At 43.4% G+C, this 15,581-nt stretch overlaps 1 protein-coding gene across 2 annotated transcripts in view; it reads right to left on the minus strand.

Moving 5' to 3' along the window:
- Nucleotides 1–14,340, minus strand: part of PDGFC (platelet derived growth factor C) — a 204,180-nt gene extending 189,840 nt beyond the window's left edge. The window contains exon 1 of one of the 2 annotated variants that reach the window (XM_060653910.3): nt 14,060–14,339. In XM_060653910.3, the coding sequence (XP_060509893.1) occupies nt 14,060–14,177 (118 nt within the window). In that variant the 5' untranslated portion in view covers nt 14,178–14,339. Of the gene's footprint in view, nt 1–14,059 lie in introns of both variants that reach the window. The other variant, XM_060653911.3, reaches the window with a different exon arrangement.
- Nucleotides 14,341–15,581: the final 1,241 nt, after the last annotated feature.

Consider the following 15,581-nt stretch of genomic DNA (forward strand, 5'->3'; position numbering starts at 1 on the left):
AGGCCTGCAGTGGCTTCCCCCGATCCTTTTATGATTTTTGACCGCACACTTTTAAGGGCATCAGCACCAGAAAGAAAAAGTAAGGGGCATTAAAGTGGCTTTTTGATTTGAATGTCCATGATTGTTTTTCACGTCTCTGCAGCTCTGTAACTGGTTAGAAGCCTTGACTCACCCTGGTTTAGCATGGGTCTTTTAAACATACGTTCTTCCACATGTCACGCCCTTCCCCGTAACTATCGTTTTCTACTACATGTGATGCTGATTCCGGCCACTGCAATCATACATCTCTACCTACCAGCCCCCCTCTCCTTCCTCCATCCCCATATCCCCAGACTTACGGATAACTAATCCGTTATCCTCCAGGTGGACTGACCAAGCCAAAACATCTATTTTTGTTATCTCGTCCCTCCTATCATTGATGCTTCTACTTTACACACCAGGCAGGACTAAAACGTCACCATAGGGATGGAATTTTCTGACACCACCTCCAGGGAAACTTCACTACAATTTCTCCTGCATCTCCTCTCACTTTCTCACTTGGTCAAAATTTGCCTCAAGGCTCGCTTCCTCCAAAATTTAGTTCCTTCTTCTCTGCCAGGTATGCTCAGTTCTTTCTGCAATAATTTGACACGCTGCCCAGTGCTCTGCGGTCATTTCTCCCATGTTCCTTCAGCAACTGCACAGGCAATTTCCAGCCCAGAAGTCTTATCTCTCGTTACACATACAACCTTTTGGGTCTCCTCCGGAGACTCTCAAACCCATCAAACAAGTTAAATCAACCTGCTTCTTTCCTCTTTCTTTCTCTCCAGAATCTGAAGCAGGTCCAGGTTCTGAGCTGTCAGCACAGAGCCCAGTGCAGGGCTCGAACCCATGAACCGTGAGATCCTTCCTGACCTGAGCCCAAGTCGGGAGCTTAAGCGACTGAGCCACGTGGGCACCCCTAGTGCTTCTTCTAGTCACTTGGCTGCTGAATCCATTTCTGAGGTCTCAGTCAGAACAAACCCCACTGGACTGACTGCATGGATTTCCCGGACTCCCTTCCTTTTCATATTTCCAGCAGGCTCCCATCACCTAAAATCCACTCCACTGTACCTCCAACCCCGCATGCACACAGCCACTCATCTTTCCAGGCACCTTTGCTCAAAATAGAAGTCTCCCCTGACAACTCTCCTAAGTGGTTTCTAATGGCTCTGCTGTAAATAAGTTTGCTTTTCCCTCAATCCCCACCCCCAATGCTGCATTTTATTCTGTATTACAGCTGGCTCTATGTCTTATCTCTCCAATGCACTATAAACTACTTGAAGGCAGTGATTAAGTCAAAGTCAGCAGTGCATCTCTCACAACGCCTCACGGTTCCAGGCAGGTAGTGGTGTCACTTTGTGGTATTCACCTCAGTTTGATGCGTATTTATGTAGTACACAACCACACGCGACTCCATGCTACATAAAAGAGGTGAGTGCACAACTAAGGCAAAAAGATGTGAATCGTTGTTTTTAAGGTTACCCAGAACCCAATTTAAAGACAGAGCTTAGGTTTTCCATAGACTTAAGGCCATCTAGTTCTAAGTTAAGAAAGAAAGATAGAAAGAAAGAAAGAAAGCAAGCAAAAGAAAAGAAAGAAAAGAACAAAAGAAAGAAAGAAAGAAAGAAAGAAAGAAAGAAAGAAAAGAACAAAAGAAAGAACAAAAGAACAAAAGAAAGAAAGAATGAAAGAAAAGAAAGAAAGAAAGAAAAGAAAGAACAAAAGAAAGAATGAAAAAAAGAAAGAAAGAAAGAACAAAAGAAAGAACAAAAGAAAGAAAGAAAGAATGAAAGAAAGAACGAAAGAATGAAAGAACAAAAGAAAGAAAAGAAAGAATGAAAGAAAGAAAGAAAAGAAAGAAGAAAGGAAATAGCAAGTCACAAATTACACAGAAACTATAATATCCACCATTGTCCCTTGTTTTTTAAGGCTTATGAACCTGGAGCAGTGATTTCCGCTGCCAAACTTCCAGCAGCAACACTTAAAAGTTGCCAGTATGGTATGATGCCATCAGTGTTTAAAACTTAGAAAGGCTCATTGATTTTTACTGAGGTTTCTTACACAATCTACTTCCTTTAAGGCCAAGTGAGCCAACCCTGATTGAGAGAAGCTGCTGAATGAATAAATGCTATGGTATCAACAGAGAAATGACTTCGTTTCCTTTCCTCACTTCACCTTCCAAATTTATTTCTGGCTTCCACTGCCACTAGGCATCACCACCGGAACACAGCACCACACATTCTTGTATGCCCGCCCACCCTCCTCCCCGTGTCAGGCTGCTCTGGCACAACCCTCGTACCCATTTCAGAGAAGATAAATGAATACCCTGCTGTAATGGAATGGCTCTCTAAAGCCAGACAACTTGGGAGAGGCTTTTTTTTTTTTTAACCTATGTCTCAAGGAAGGCAAATGAATGTCACGGTAGGTGGGTTATAATAGCGGTTTTATTACAAGATTGGCAGAGTTACAGTAATTGTAAATCATAACTGTTGTTGGATTTCTACTTTACATAGTCGTAGTTATGAGTCTGCTCTTGTAAGCCAGAACAATTATTTTACAATTAGTTTAGACATGTCTGAGCCCAGGAGGAAAATTTCAATTTCAATCATCTTATTTTCCTTGAACAGAACCCAGTGCTACCAAAAATCAGGTCAATTCAACTGTTCACACGTGGGTTTCTAACCATTTTCCAAAGTTGAACAAACTTGTAAGTGAAAATGCTCAAAATCGTGAGTGTGAGTTCAAACTACAGTATAAAACAGCGTGTACTATAGGATATGTAAAATAGGATTCCATGCACTAAAGAAAAACAAACAAACAAACAAAAAATAAGCTTGGAACCTTCATTTTCAGAACAGAACATGGTCACGATCCTATAAAACCTAATACACACCCCTGAATTTGGATTGCAAATCTATCACTTAAAACATCTAGTAAACGACCCAATTTGTTTACATGGCCCTGTACCTTTTTACGGCCTTTCCATAAAGAGGTTATTACATCCATTCCCTTTATTTTGTTTAAGAGTGTTTGAATGAGCCCCAGGACCACAAGCCAGTTAAACAAGCTCTTCTTGGATGGACGTGGTCTCATATAATTCACCACTACCGGGGAAATTTTCAAAACAATGTTTGTAATTTGGAAACACCACACATTCCCATACACCAAAAGTATTTCCCGTGCTTTCCGCAGTTTTAAATGTTCGGCAGATATATTAAATAAGTCCAATTTTTTTTTCCAGTTTTCCAAGGAAAAGTGTGGCATTTGCACTTCTTCCAGAAGATTTGCACCTCTGAGTGTTTTGCTCTGGTAGGCTGGTCATTCAGAAATGACTGTAAAGGAAGATTGCAAGGGAAATGTAAAATCCATACACTCTAATTGATTTCCTAGAATGTAAATGTGAGTTCTAAAAGGAAACCATTTTAAAGCAGTTAGTTTAATGGGGTACCCAACTGATGCCCATTAAAAGTTATCAGCACAGATTAAAGATAAATTTTATAGCATGAAAGAAAAGCTTTTTTGAAAAAATTCAACATAGAGATCATTTGATTCCTAATTTTACATTCTTATTCTTGCTTATAAACCTCAAGCCTGCTAATATTCACAAGAAAACAGATTAAAATGATATTTTCAGGGTTTAGCATTCATCATTTAGGTATCTAGACGGTCAACATCTCTCAATATCTGAGGCAGGTTTTTTGACCTGGGAAACACCTGCTATTTTTAGACTGTTGATTTTTCTAGAAATAGTAAAATGTTTTGACTGCAGTGACTAACACAAAGTAAAGACAGAGCCGAGCCCATCATATATATCTCCAATATACGTAAAACCGCATGTGAAATTATAAAAACACTATGAGGTCTGGTCCCTTGTTTTGTAAAAGCAATTCATTTTCATGTAGACCTCCAGAAAGACAATGTACTTCTGTTTATAAATTAAAGTCAGGAACAAAATGCATACTTACAGAGACACTGCTACTTACTGAATAGGAAGCATCCCCCAGTACTTTTTATTACCTACAAAATAAACATATTTCCAGTGGAGGAAATCTGCCTCCAGCACATCCCATCTCTGGCTCTGAATGTGCAGATCAATACTTTTCATACTTAAGCTATCCCATTTTTCCTTCTTGTTTTTATAGTGTTTACATATCCAAGAATCACTACGAGAAATACAGCTGAATCTGATCTGTCCTTTGAGTGGGTAATCCGACTGTAAATCACACTCTTGCAAGAAGGAGTCTTTAGTATATATTTCCACAAAGCAATTTGAAAACATTAGAAGCTACTGTGTTTTCCCGTGTTCTTAAACAACGTGCACATCTCAGGCTTACGTCTCAGGCTTCAAGTATGATAAATCAGAAATGATGAACACTACAGGTCCCCCTTATTTCCAGACCCAGTAAGAGATTTCCAGGAAGGAAGTGAATATTTCATTCTACTCATTTGTTCACATCTTAATCACATTTTAAGCACATGTTCCTTCTTAGCACACTGATTTTAAACATCGCCTGATGCCATAGAAAAAGAAATTATAATGTTTTAATGACTCCCAATTTGCATTTCTAATCACCTCAGACTATGAATGAGAGTGGCAGTATGGGAAACAAGCTGTGATTTATTCCTTAGTGGGAAAAAAAAGGATAAGTAATACGACTCCTTAAAAGACAGATGTCCTTATAAATACCCAGCAAAAATAACTGCCAGAAACAACATGAGATAAGTACTACGAAAGTCCAACTTCTGTTGTTAATGGTTCCTGATCTCTGTAGTGACTCAAAAGGCAGGTGCAATGGCCAGCTGGGCATATTTAAGTGCGGAAGCCTATCTCCATCTTGCAAACACTGGAAAGCCCAAAATAGTATCCACTCACAAATGAGGCTTTCCTAGAATGCAAATAGCATAGCTTCAAAAAAATGGCATGGCATCTAGAAAGCACATCCACCAAGAAAACTCATTCTCGTCAAGTCCTTAAGTCCCACAAAATATTTCTAGAACCCATGCATACACAAGAGACCAGAAGGAACCTCACTAGAGAAACGTTGCAGCTTCTCAAGGTCGAGGACACTCACGGGAATTAATTTTCCACAAAACTTGAGAGCCTTTCCCTGAAAAGCGTTAAGGCTGTTTTCTTTGCTTCCTGCAACGTAATAGCTTCATTACACTAATTCGGTGGGCTGGAAGCTGTCTACCTTTTACCACAATCTCCTGATCCCTCACCCAGCCTCATTCCGCATGCCATCCATTTTGTGAATGAAGTATGAAAATAGTTCTTTGTTTACAGAAGGAAGGCAATAGAGAGTAGTGTGGACACAGGCTTACTTTATTTGAGTGTAACGGAGGCTATACAGGCTGCCCTTCTATCCAAGTCCGAACATCCGAACGTTGTCTAATGACTGGGAGAAAGTTCCACCAAGAAGCAGTCAACTACCCACGCCAAAGTAGAACATTGCTACTCCACTGTCTGCTCAGAAAGTGACAGAAAATAACTAACCCTGAAACTGCGAGACCACTTTTTCTTTTACGTGGTTTGTTCAGTGCAAACTCTGCAGGAAGCACACTGCAAACAGCCTCAGGGCCTTTGAATGCAGCCATCCAGGACACCTTTCCACTTTTTTCTTGCCTCTACTCATATTTACAACACTAGATTCTTCCTGCCTCCCGCACATGATATGCCTTCTCAGGTCTGTATTCTTTCGCGGACGCTATTCCCTCCACCTAGAACGTTTTCCTCTTTTCCTCTCTCAAACCCACTTCAAAATATGTCACGTCCCCTGTGGGAACTTCTCTCCCTGCACGTCTCTTCCAGGCACAATCAATCGCTTCATCCATCAAAGGAGGATTTTTGAAGTGAAATAAAGCATTCTGTGTTCCCATAGCACGTCGAGCACAGCGCCACAGACCGTGAGACAAAGGAAGGACGGGTCATCCTTCTTGGACAGACCTCCTCAAGGGCAGAACCGCATCTTCTTCTTTGTGGGTCCAGCACCTAGTGCAGAGCTTCGCCAAGAGCAGATGCTTATGAATACGTGCTGAATAAAAACAATGTTCTAATAAAACGTTAGACCATTTAACTCAGGAAGGAAGAAGCATGTGACTCCGTCCTGGCTTGGAGTCAGACCTAGGTCCAAACATTTACCAGCTCTGAGCCCTTGGCTAAGCTACTTAGCTAGCGAAGCCTTGGTGTTTTTCCCATTCATACCCTACGGGGAGGTTATAAAGATAAGCTGTCTACTGTCTACAGACATTGAGCCCAAGTGTGGCAACTAACAGGCACTCTTCGGGTGTCATTATTAAGCATTACAAAACCAGAGACCCACTGGGAGATCTTTAGACCCATCTACCGACCCACAAAAAAACACATCCAAATACTGCGCTCCCTGTGTCTCTCCTGAGAGCTCTCACGGCGGTCTTGCCAGGACGCAGTGACCAGTAATAGTACAAATCTATATCCTTGCCTTTACCATCAATGTGCCTCATGCTGTTTGGGGATGTTGGTTTCCCTCAGAAAAACAGGCCCTCCATTCTCCACTCCCTGCAACAACCTAATACACACCTCATTTGATTGAAAAATGGCTCAACTACTATCCGATAGGGTAAAAGCCCAGTACAAAAAAAAATCATAGCTTGAAAGTAAAAGAATAATAAAGCGTAACACCAAGAAAGCAAAATTAGCGAAGCCGGCCTGGCAAAGATGGTTTGGCTTAGACAAAAGCCAAATATCCAGGGAAGAAACCGTTCAGTCACCAGAGGACGGGCAGTAACTGCTTGAAGATGGCAAAGGAAACGTAACGTGAAGTCAGATAACAGGATCGGCTCAGCTCGATTTAAAATGCATTCTCGTGGTGCACCTGGGTGGCTCAGTCGGTTAAGCGTCTGACTTTGGCTCAGGTCATGATCTCACGGTCTGTGAGTTCGAGCCCCGAGTCAGGCTCTGTGCTGACAGCTCAGAGCCTGGGGCCTGTTTCAGATTCTGTGTCTCCCTCTCTCTCTGACCCTCCCCCATTCATGCTCTGTCTCTCTCTGTCTCAAAAGTAAATAAACGTTAAAAAAAAAAATTTTTTAAAAAATGCATTCTCGTGAAGTCAAAGACGAAACGAGCTAATGCTACTCCCAAAATCACTCTGAGTAACTTGACTTTAACGATAAATGTCGTTAGTATGACGCCTCTTTATCATTTGTAGCTCCTTTTGTTCTCAGATTTGGAAAATTTACAAACGGAATTTTGGTCATTTAATCCTGTTTTTGGCAGGCCATTCAAGTCCGCACCTATGAATTTATTTCCTGATGTTGCTGACATTCAAGAGAAATTTGAACCTTGGCATAGAAAATCCTATATATTATAATGTAAATAAAAATGAAGGCCACTCATTAAATTCATTCGAAAGAATAACAGGTTGTGCTTTCTAGAACCCACTAAGCCATGCTTATTTAGTCATTCCCATGGAACTTGTACCAGGGAGACATCCTCCTAAACGAAATGCTCAAAATTATTGTTTAAAAAAAAAAACCTCCCTGTGGAATCAAGTATTCAAATGTCAACCATCCTCTTCATCATCAATTCATAAACCAAAATACTGAAATAAACATCCATGGATCGGGTACACCTGCTTAAAATAAAGTCTCGACATGTAATATTAACAATTCTAAACATAGCATTTCAAGTTATTTGCCAAACTGTCAGATTGCTACCCCAACAGAAATACTGTAATAGATATTAGCCAGAGTATCTGTCACATGTAATCAATGTGATTACTTTCACATTGTTTTCCGTAGTGTTCTTATAAGCTGTGTTGCAGGACCACGGGCGTCCCATCTTCCTTCACAACCCACAAAGCATGCAACCCCCTAAAAGTAATAAAGAATGGCTTTTACACAATGCATCAGAAGGTTAAAATGAGAATCCCATTTGCCTAGTTGGTTCTTTACACAAGCAAAAATATATCACCACATTAGCAGTTTAAAACTGTTGCACTCAACAGTGACCTTGATGACGTCATTTCAGCTCTCCAAGTCTCGCTTTACACATAGGTGAGGAGAGCCTCTCAGGATCCTTCTAGTCCTAACATTCCACACGCCATATTTATTGCTGACGTCCATCCCGCACAAGTTATCTGTGAGCCACAAGCAGAGGATGGAAAGCACACTGCTTTTTTGAGGCACGTCTAGCCACCTAAAATTTACCATTATTCAGATCCTTGGTCCATATCACACAACACCCCATCTTTGGAAAACACAGAGAGAGGTATGCACACCAATGGCACTTTTAAGAAAGTTACTAGCACCAGTTCTAGGAAACTTACCCACTTGCTTGGTACATGCTCACCAGGTAACATGGTATATTTACCAAGATTATAAAGTAGTACTCTGATTGGCATATCCCATCACAACCAATAAATAAACAAGTTTACCTTCCTACGAAAAATCTAAAACAAAGTACAAGTTCCAAGACCAACAGACATCTTCAAAGATGGCCTAATATTATAGCCAACACCACAGTCTTACTCTAATAAGGCACTACATCCAGAACCATGCAACAAATATTTATTGAGCACATACTGTATACAACCCCCTGTTCCAGATGCTAAAGCTCCAAGCTCCTGAAGAGAGCAAGTCAGACAAGGTCCATACCCTCAGGGAACTCGTGTACTCTGGGGGTGGTGGTCGGGGTACGCTGACGACGACTTAACTCAATAACAAGAAGAATATCCAAACGTGACAATAAGCACTATGCAGTTAGTTAGCCTTGATGTGATTGTGAGGGCTGGCTAATTCAGATTAAGTGGTCAGGAAAAGACCTCCCTGAGAAAGTGATCCATTTAATTCAGATGCCAATAAGGGGCTACCCACACACATGCACCTGACCAGTGCTGCCCACAGAAATAAGGACAACCAACTGAGGACTACAATCCCGTGCCATTGTAGGCCACATCCCTATGCCTCATCTCACTTCCCAGCCCCCAACCCTTGAGGCAGCACAACAAAAGAAGCTGCAAGAAAGAGGCTTTAAAAAGGCCATCTCCTTTCTTCACTCAAGGTCCTTCACGCCTCAGCGTGGCCTCTGCTGCCAGGCAGAGAGCAGAAGAGAGAGGTGTTGGAACTCCAATATGACTGAAATTGTGAGTAGCTAAAAGTGTGAAAATGGATAATAATCAACGGGGCAGGCACACCGACCAATCAGGAAGGAGGCCAGCGGGGTGGAAATAGTACTCTAGAATTCCTGAACTATCAAACACTAACCTTGTCGTTTCTGATTCACAGATGGTCAGTTTGTCCTAAAAGAGGAGCACTGGCTCCTTCCCAGCCCGTTAGGAATATTTCAAGATTTTAACAATCTGTGGGGTGGTGCTGGTGCATCCCAAATAAAAATCAACCACTAGAGGTGTCCTTAGGAAATGAAATAAGAGAGATTCACACACACACACACACACACACACACATACACACACACACACACACACACCACAGTTGGCAGAGGTGGTAGAGAAAAATATCACAGACAGACTGTTTCATATATGAGTTACACAGACATTATACAGCATTGCATAGAGATACTCTGGCTACGTGTAGTACTTCCAAATAAAACCAGAAACATCAAAACTAGACCTAGTAAATAAAGGGACTTTTATGACTTCTACCACTTGAGCTAACACCAATAGAAACCCATGAGGAAAATTTTAGCAATTCTGGAAACATTTTTTTATGGGGGTGGGGGAGTATGGACATGATGAATGCACTGATTCAATTACTATTTACTTAACACTCATCACATTATGATTAGAATTCTATATCTACAACAAATGTGCATGTTTGTACATACAGCAGAATTCTGGCACTATAAAGGCTGAAAAAACATGAAGTGGAAAAGAATATAAAGAAGATCTGTAAAAAAAATAAGTGTCAGGAAGGCCGAAATAAGAATGGACAAAGCTAAGATTTTGGTGTCCAAGATGGAGCTCTCTAAAACGCCACCACTGGGGAATATTTAGGGTCAGATCCTGGTGTCTATTCACAACTATGTAAAGCCTACTACAGACTTGGTCACCTTTTAGAGGTAAATATAAAATATATCACATTAAGTGTAAAAGATAACAGTTGGTAGGAGGGAAACGTTACCCAAAAAATAGAATGGGCCTTTTTTGGTCATCTATTGTGAAAAACAATATTCATCATTACATAATGACACTTTACTTCTTCAACTTCCTCAACAATCTCAAACAGAGCAGAGAACAAGGAGGAAGTTCTTTAAAAAAAAAGCCTCTAAACAACAAAAATAAATGTCACAAAGGTCATGCACTACAACTTATAGACTAACTCACAGGAAGTCCCTTTAGCACTCAGTCAGAGACTATTTACTCTTGGACACCATTCTAGGGATGGTGATTATCTATTTTCAGTAAAATTGAGCTTTGAAGGGTACCCTTAAAAGGGTAGGGGGAATGGACACAACTTTGTTAGACACAGGCACATGGCAGGAAGAGGAGGAGCAAGTTGGCATTAAAAAAAAGAGAGAGACAGAGAGAGAGACAAAGAAGCCACAAGCATAAGATACATGTACTCAGATAGGCATCACTAGATAACCACCTGTCTGCAGAGTAAATGGCCCCACAGGCCACAAAAGTTCTTGTGGAAAAGAGCACATACAATAAATGATTTTCACAGGGATAACCCTAATAGAGGCATATTCCAAATCTATACTCAAAATGGTTAAAGGAAATGAGAACAATAAGCACATTTCAGATCTATGGATGAATTAAAATCACTTACCAACGACACAAAGTGGGTGAGGCCTTACTCCATCAACAACTTTGTGATTGGTGTCTATTTGGGGCTACATGCTATAGACAAAGTAAGCTTTGGTTCTTTTCGTTTTTTGATGTATATGATCCCTTCTGCTACAACTCAGGAGAACCAGCCCAGAACTTGTCAATTTCAGGGGAGGTATTCTCTTCTAAGTGAGTGCACACAGATATTAGTAATTTTTCCTGTGGTCATTCAAGAAGTATAGGCCAGGAACCCTATATAAGTCAGTGTTCTTATCTTTTATGTCCTTTACGTTACATCTGGAGACCCTTGGTTTATATGTGAGACTTCACAGTTAGAAGTCAGGTTCAAGATGAAGGACACAAAGGTAACTCATAATATTGGAGGATAAAACTATTCTGACAGCAAAGTGGCAAGAATTGCAAATAGCGTTAAGTCAAAAGCCAGGTAAGTCATAATAACAGGGTAAATGACACCGATCCCTCAAAACTAATTTTGAAGCACCTGCATATGATTCACTCTAAATCCAAATATCTAGCATTGGCTACAGCAATCAATTTCCATTTATTTACAACACCTCTTGGGACACTAAGTCAATACTGAAATGACGCAGTCCTGGGGATCTGATTGTGTCAACATTTGAGACTTTAGAATACTGAAGAAAAGATAGTATCATTGGGGAAAGGTCTTTGAAAGCAAGAATGAGTTACTATAGTCATAATAAATAGATCGATTTGGACACTGGGCACTTAGAAGACCTTTCACAAAATGATGCAATGCACACAATGGACCAATGACATTTCTATGTGGCATCTCCAGAAGGGTCTGTACTTCCAGAACTGGGCAATCATCAAAATTGAGAATAGCAAGAGGGCAATCAAAAATCAACCATAAATCACTATTAGGGCAAAAAATACCAACATAAGGGAATTGAAAATTGGAACACCCCCCCCCACACACACACAAAAAAAGGAAGAAGAAGAAGAAGAAGAAGAAGAAGAAGAAGAAGAAGAAGAAGAAAGAAGAAGACGTTCCAGCAAATGTGTTCACATTCCAGGTGGAGCTTCTTTGGCACCTACCTGTTATCCTCAAATCTTGGAACCTCGAAGCATAAAATCAACCTGAGCATGTGCAGGAAAATAGCTCTATATTGCCCCCTAGTGCTGGATAGTCCCACTTCTTCTCAGGCTGAAAAACTACAAGGTGAGTAGTTCCCTTACCTCTAGTTACTTCCTGCTGCCAACCCTCCCAGGAGCTAAACATAGCCCAATCCTCTACCCACAGATTAGGAAACAGCCAGGCTATTTTTAGCATCATGCAACTTAGGAATGGAAATGGCCCAGCCTCTGATGGCAACAGAATGTGTGTGGCCTGCCTGGCTTAATGAACTCACCTCTCCTGAGAGTGTGAACCTACTCAGTAAAGTGGCCAACGACCACGCGAGAGGTCTGGGGCCCATTACAAAGAGGTGATGGTAGGCGGATCACAAGAAAGAATGACAATCAGAGGCACAAGTAGCAAAGGGAATCAGGAAGATGACAGATGCCAGGCTTGATAAAAACAGAAGCAGAAGGAGAAATGATAATGGCACAGGAACAATAAAAAAATAGAAGACAGAAGCCAGGAATATTGTGCACTGTCATTTTAGAGAAGCTTGTCTAGTAAGAAACAATATTTTGAATTGGACATTTATTTTACATGAAAAAGAACAAAGGTTGGTCTGATCTGTTTCCTGCCAGGGTACAGCTGGTGCTGGGGCTCCTTTGATCACTTTCCCCCAGTCCTCTGCAGCTCCTGTGATTAGAGATAGATCCCTAGGCTGCCCTTTGATCAGCAGCTCAAGCAGCCTGCAGGTGCCATGAGCCATCACATTAGCAAGTTGTAAGAAGCAACTACATTAATAGTGACTGATAAACGTGATAATGTATATTTACTGCACATACAGCAAATACCAAACAATGTCTACAAAAATCCCAGGAATCCTTATTTAATCTATCTCTGTACTCTAAAACTTTCTGTGCTTTCTTAAAGATGAACACTTTCAGAGAGTTTAAATGCAAAGTTGAAGTTTTAAAACACCCCAATACATAAAGAAAAAGTTGCTGTGACTTAAAAACAGAGCACACACCATTCTGATTTTCTAGGTACGCTGCTTGTGTTCCTTTCGCCTGGTTAATAAAGTGACAGCATCCTTGCATTCTGAATAGATGGCATCCAAAGCAGTAAAAACATGCACATTTCTTTTCAAGTAAAGAGCCACCACTTGTAAACAGGGTATTTAATATTCTAATTTTAGACAGCCTACATTAACATTGTGGTTTCATGGGCAGTATAAAATTTCTATTTACAAAGTATTCTCAAAAATGACTTCATAATGGTAGATCAAGAGAAAAAGAGTTTAGAAATTGAATGATGTAAATCATATGGGGTTCAGAGGCTAAGCAAATTACACACCCTGACGCTGCCCTGGCTTTATGAAAGGAGCCTTTCTCCAGCTCTGTGCAATCCCAGCCCAAGGGAACTTGCATCTGAGAGTTTTCTAAACATTTCAGGTACACTTGAAAGCTGAAAGTAATTCTCATTTCCTATGCAGGATTAAGTCGTTTCCAGCACACACAAAATAGCAGTCATTCACCGACACATATAAAAACACACACCAGAAAGGTAAGGACTTCAGAGTACAAAGGCACATTTAAAAAAAAAAAAAAAAAAAAAAAAAAAAAAAAAACAGAGCGCAAGAGAAATACATTTTTAACTCTCCCCAAAAACGTCCACACAGCCTCTTGACCTGTGTATTTCCTATCTACTTACTGATTAACTGATGCCTTTCCACTTTGAGTGCTTCAATTAATGCAGCTGATAGATTTCCTCAAACATCCCCCTCCCCATGAAAAAGAAAAGCTGAGTAAAGTCAAACATGCCAAGACTCATTCATTTTGGACTCATTTTTAGAGGCAGTTCTTGAACTTATAACTCTGGCAATGAAAGGTTCTGCAATGTGCGTTTGAACTGACGTTCACAATCGCTCCCAGAATGTCCTCTCTAACTCAGCCAGCAGTGGCACTCACGTTGCCCTGTTACAGCTTTGTGGCAGCTCCCGAAGCTGCAAACTGCACGTAACCTCCTCAAGCCCATGCCAATGAACGCAGCGCGTGTTTGCATGGAGAGACGATAATACCCTCGCAGGCTGGTGTACATCACACACTAACGCACAATGCCAACGTAACACATACAGCGAGAAACAAGAAGGGGGAGAAGGGGGGAAAAGACTCACCGTTCTGTTCCTTGTTGCTGGAGTACTGGAATTTACTACTCAGGTTGGACTCAGCCTGAGTCCCGTGTCTCTGGCCGGCCAGGGCAGATGTCAGCAGGAGAAGCCCGAAGAGGAGCATTTGGCTGACTGGGGCGAGAACTCACTCACGGCGGGCACTTTGGAAGCAGCTACTCCTGAGTCTCTTTCACCACCGCCAGGGGAAGGCTGCACTGGGGTGGAAGCGCCGAGCCTGCTCTGGCAGCAAGGAATCGCAGGGTAGTTTCCACATAATCCCATCCAAAACTTTTTCCTAGAGTCCTCTTCTGTGTCTCCAGTTTTTGAAAAGGATCAAAGCAAAACCTGGACCTGAACCAGTTTCCCAAGGTTTAAACAAATCCTGAGCTGTGCCGAAGTGGTGGGGGTGGGGGTGAAGGCGAGGGAGGAAAGAGGGGGTGGGGACGCGGGGGAGCCGGGGGAGCGGCGAGAAGTCACCAGCAAGTTGCTGGGAGCACCTGTCAGTTCGGGGGACAGGACAGAGGCTAAAACTCAAGGGTCGAGCGAAGCCAGCCCGAAGCCAAGTCGGCGGCGAGCAGTTTCTGATCAATAACAAAGCTGCCAATAGATGCGCTCTCCGGGCGCCCCTCTCCCCCGCCCCACCCCCACCCCCGAAGGGGGAGGGGGAAGAAACAAGGCTAGGGCGCCGCGGCGGGTCCCCGGGGCCGCGGAGCCGGAGCGAGGCCGGGGGGCTCCGGGCCGAGGCCGCCCCGGGCGCCGGCGGAGGGAGGCCGCTGGGCTCCCGCTCCCCAGCCCGGCGCGCAGCCTGCACCCGGTCCCGACCGCCGCAGCAGCACGGATCCCGGCACCTGGCTGGAGTTTTCCGCGACCAAAGTTCACCTTGTTTGGGTGCGTCCCCCGCTCCTCGAAGCCAAGGGAAATTCGGCAGCTCGGGGTCACCGCGGGGCTCCAGTCGTACCCGGTCCCCTCCCCCCACGCCTCGGGCTCCGCGCAAACCTCGGGGCTCCGCGCGGCGTCTCGGCACGGGGTAGAGAGAGAAGGCCGGCGGCCCAAGGCTCCGGCTTGTCCCCTCCCCTTCTCTACCTTCCCCCAGCCGGCGGCAGTCGGGAGGAGGGGGCCGTGGGCAGAGCCCGGGCGGAGCGCGCGGCTGGCGAGCGGGGGAGGCTGAGCCGCTCTCCCGCGGGCGGCCGCAGGGGCGGGCGAGGGTCGGCGCCTCCGGGAGGGGCAGCCCCGGGCCGCGTCCGCTCGCGCCGACTCGGGCCGCCAACTGGCGGTCCAACAGGTGCTGGCACAGACAGGGGGTGCTGCGGGGCTCGCTGCAGACAGGACCTAAACGGCCCAGGCGAGGAATGCAGCCGGAGCGGCCCCTGGTTTCCTTCCCCCGGGACACCCCTAGCCCCAAATAAAGAGCAAGATGGGTGGCGAAGGGTACTGCAGACGCAAAACTGAGTGCAGAAGAACTTCCTGCAACTCTCCCTCGTCCCCCGCCCCCCGTGGTCGTGACTCGTCATTAATTTCCGAGGGGATC

This window comes from Panthera onca, chromosome B1, assembly GCF_046562875.1.
Source record: "Panthera onca isolate mPanOnc1 chromosome B1, mPanOnc1 haplotype 2, whole genome shotgun sequence".
NCBI classification, from domain to species: Eukaryota; Metazoa; Chordata; class Mammalia; order Carnivora; family Felidae; genus Panthera; species Panthera onca.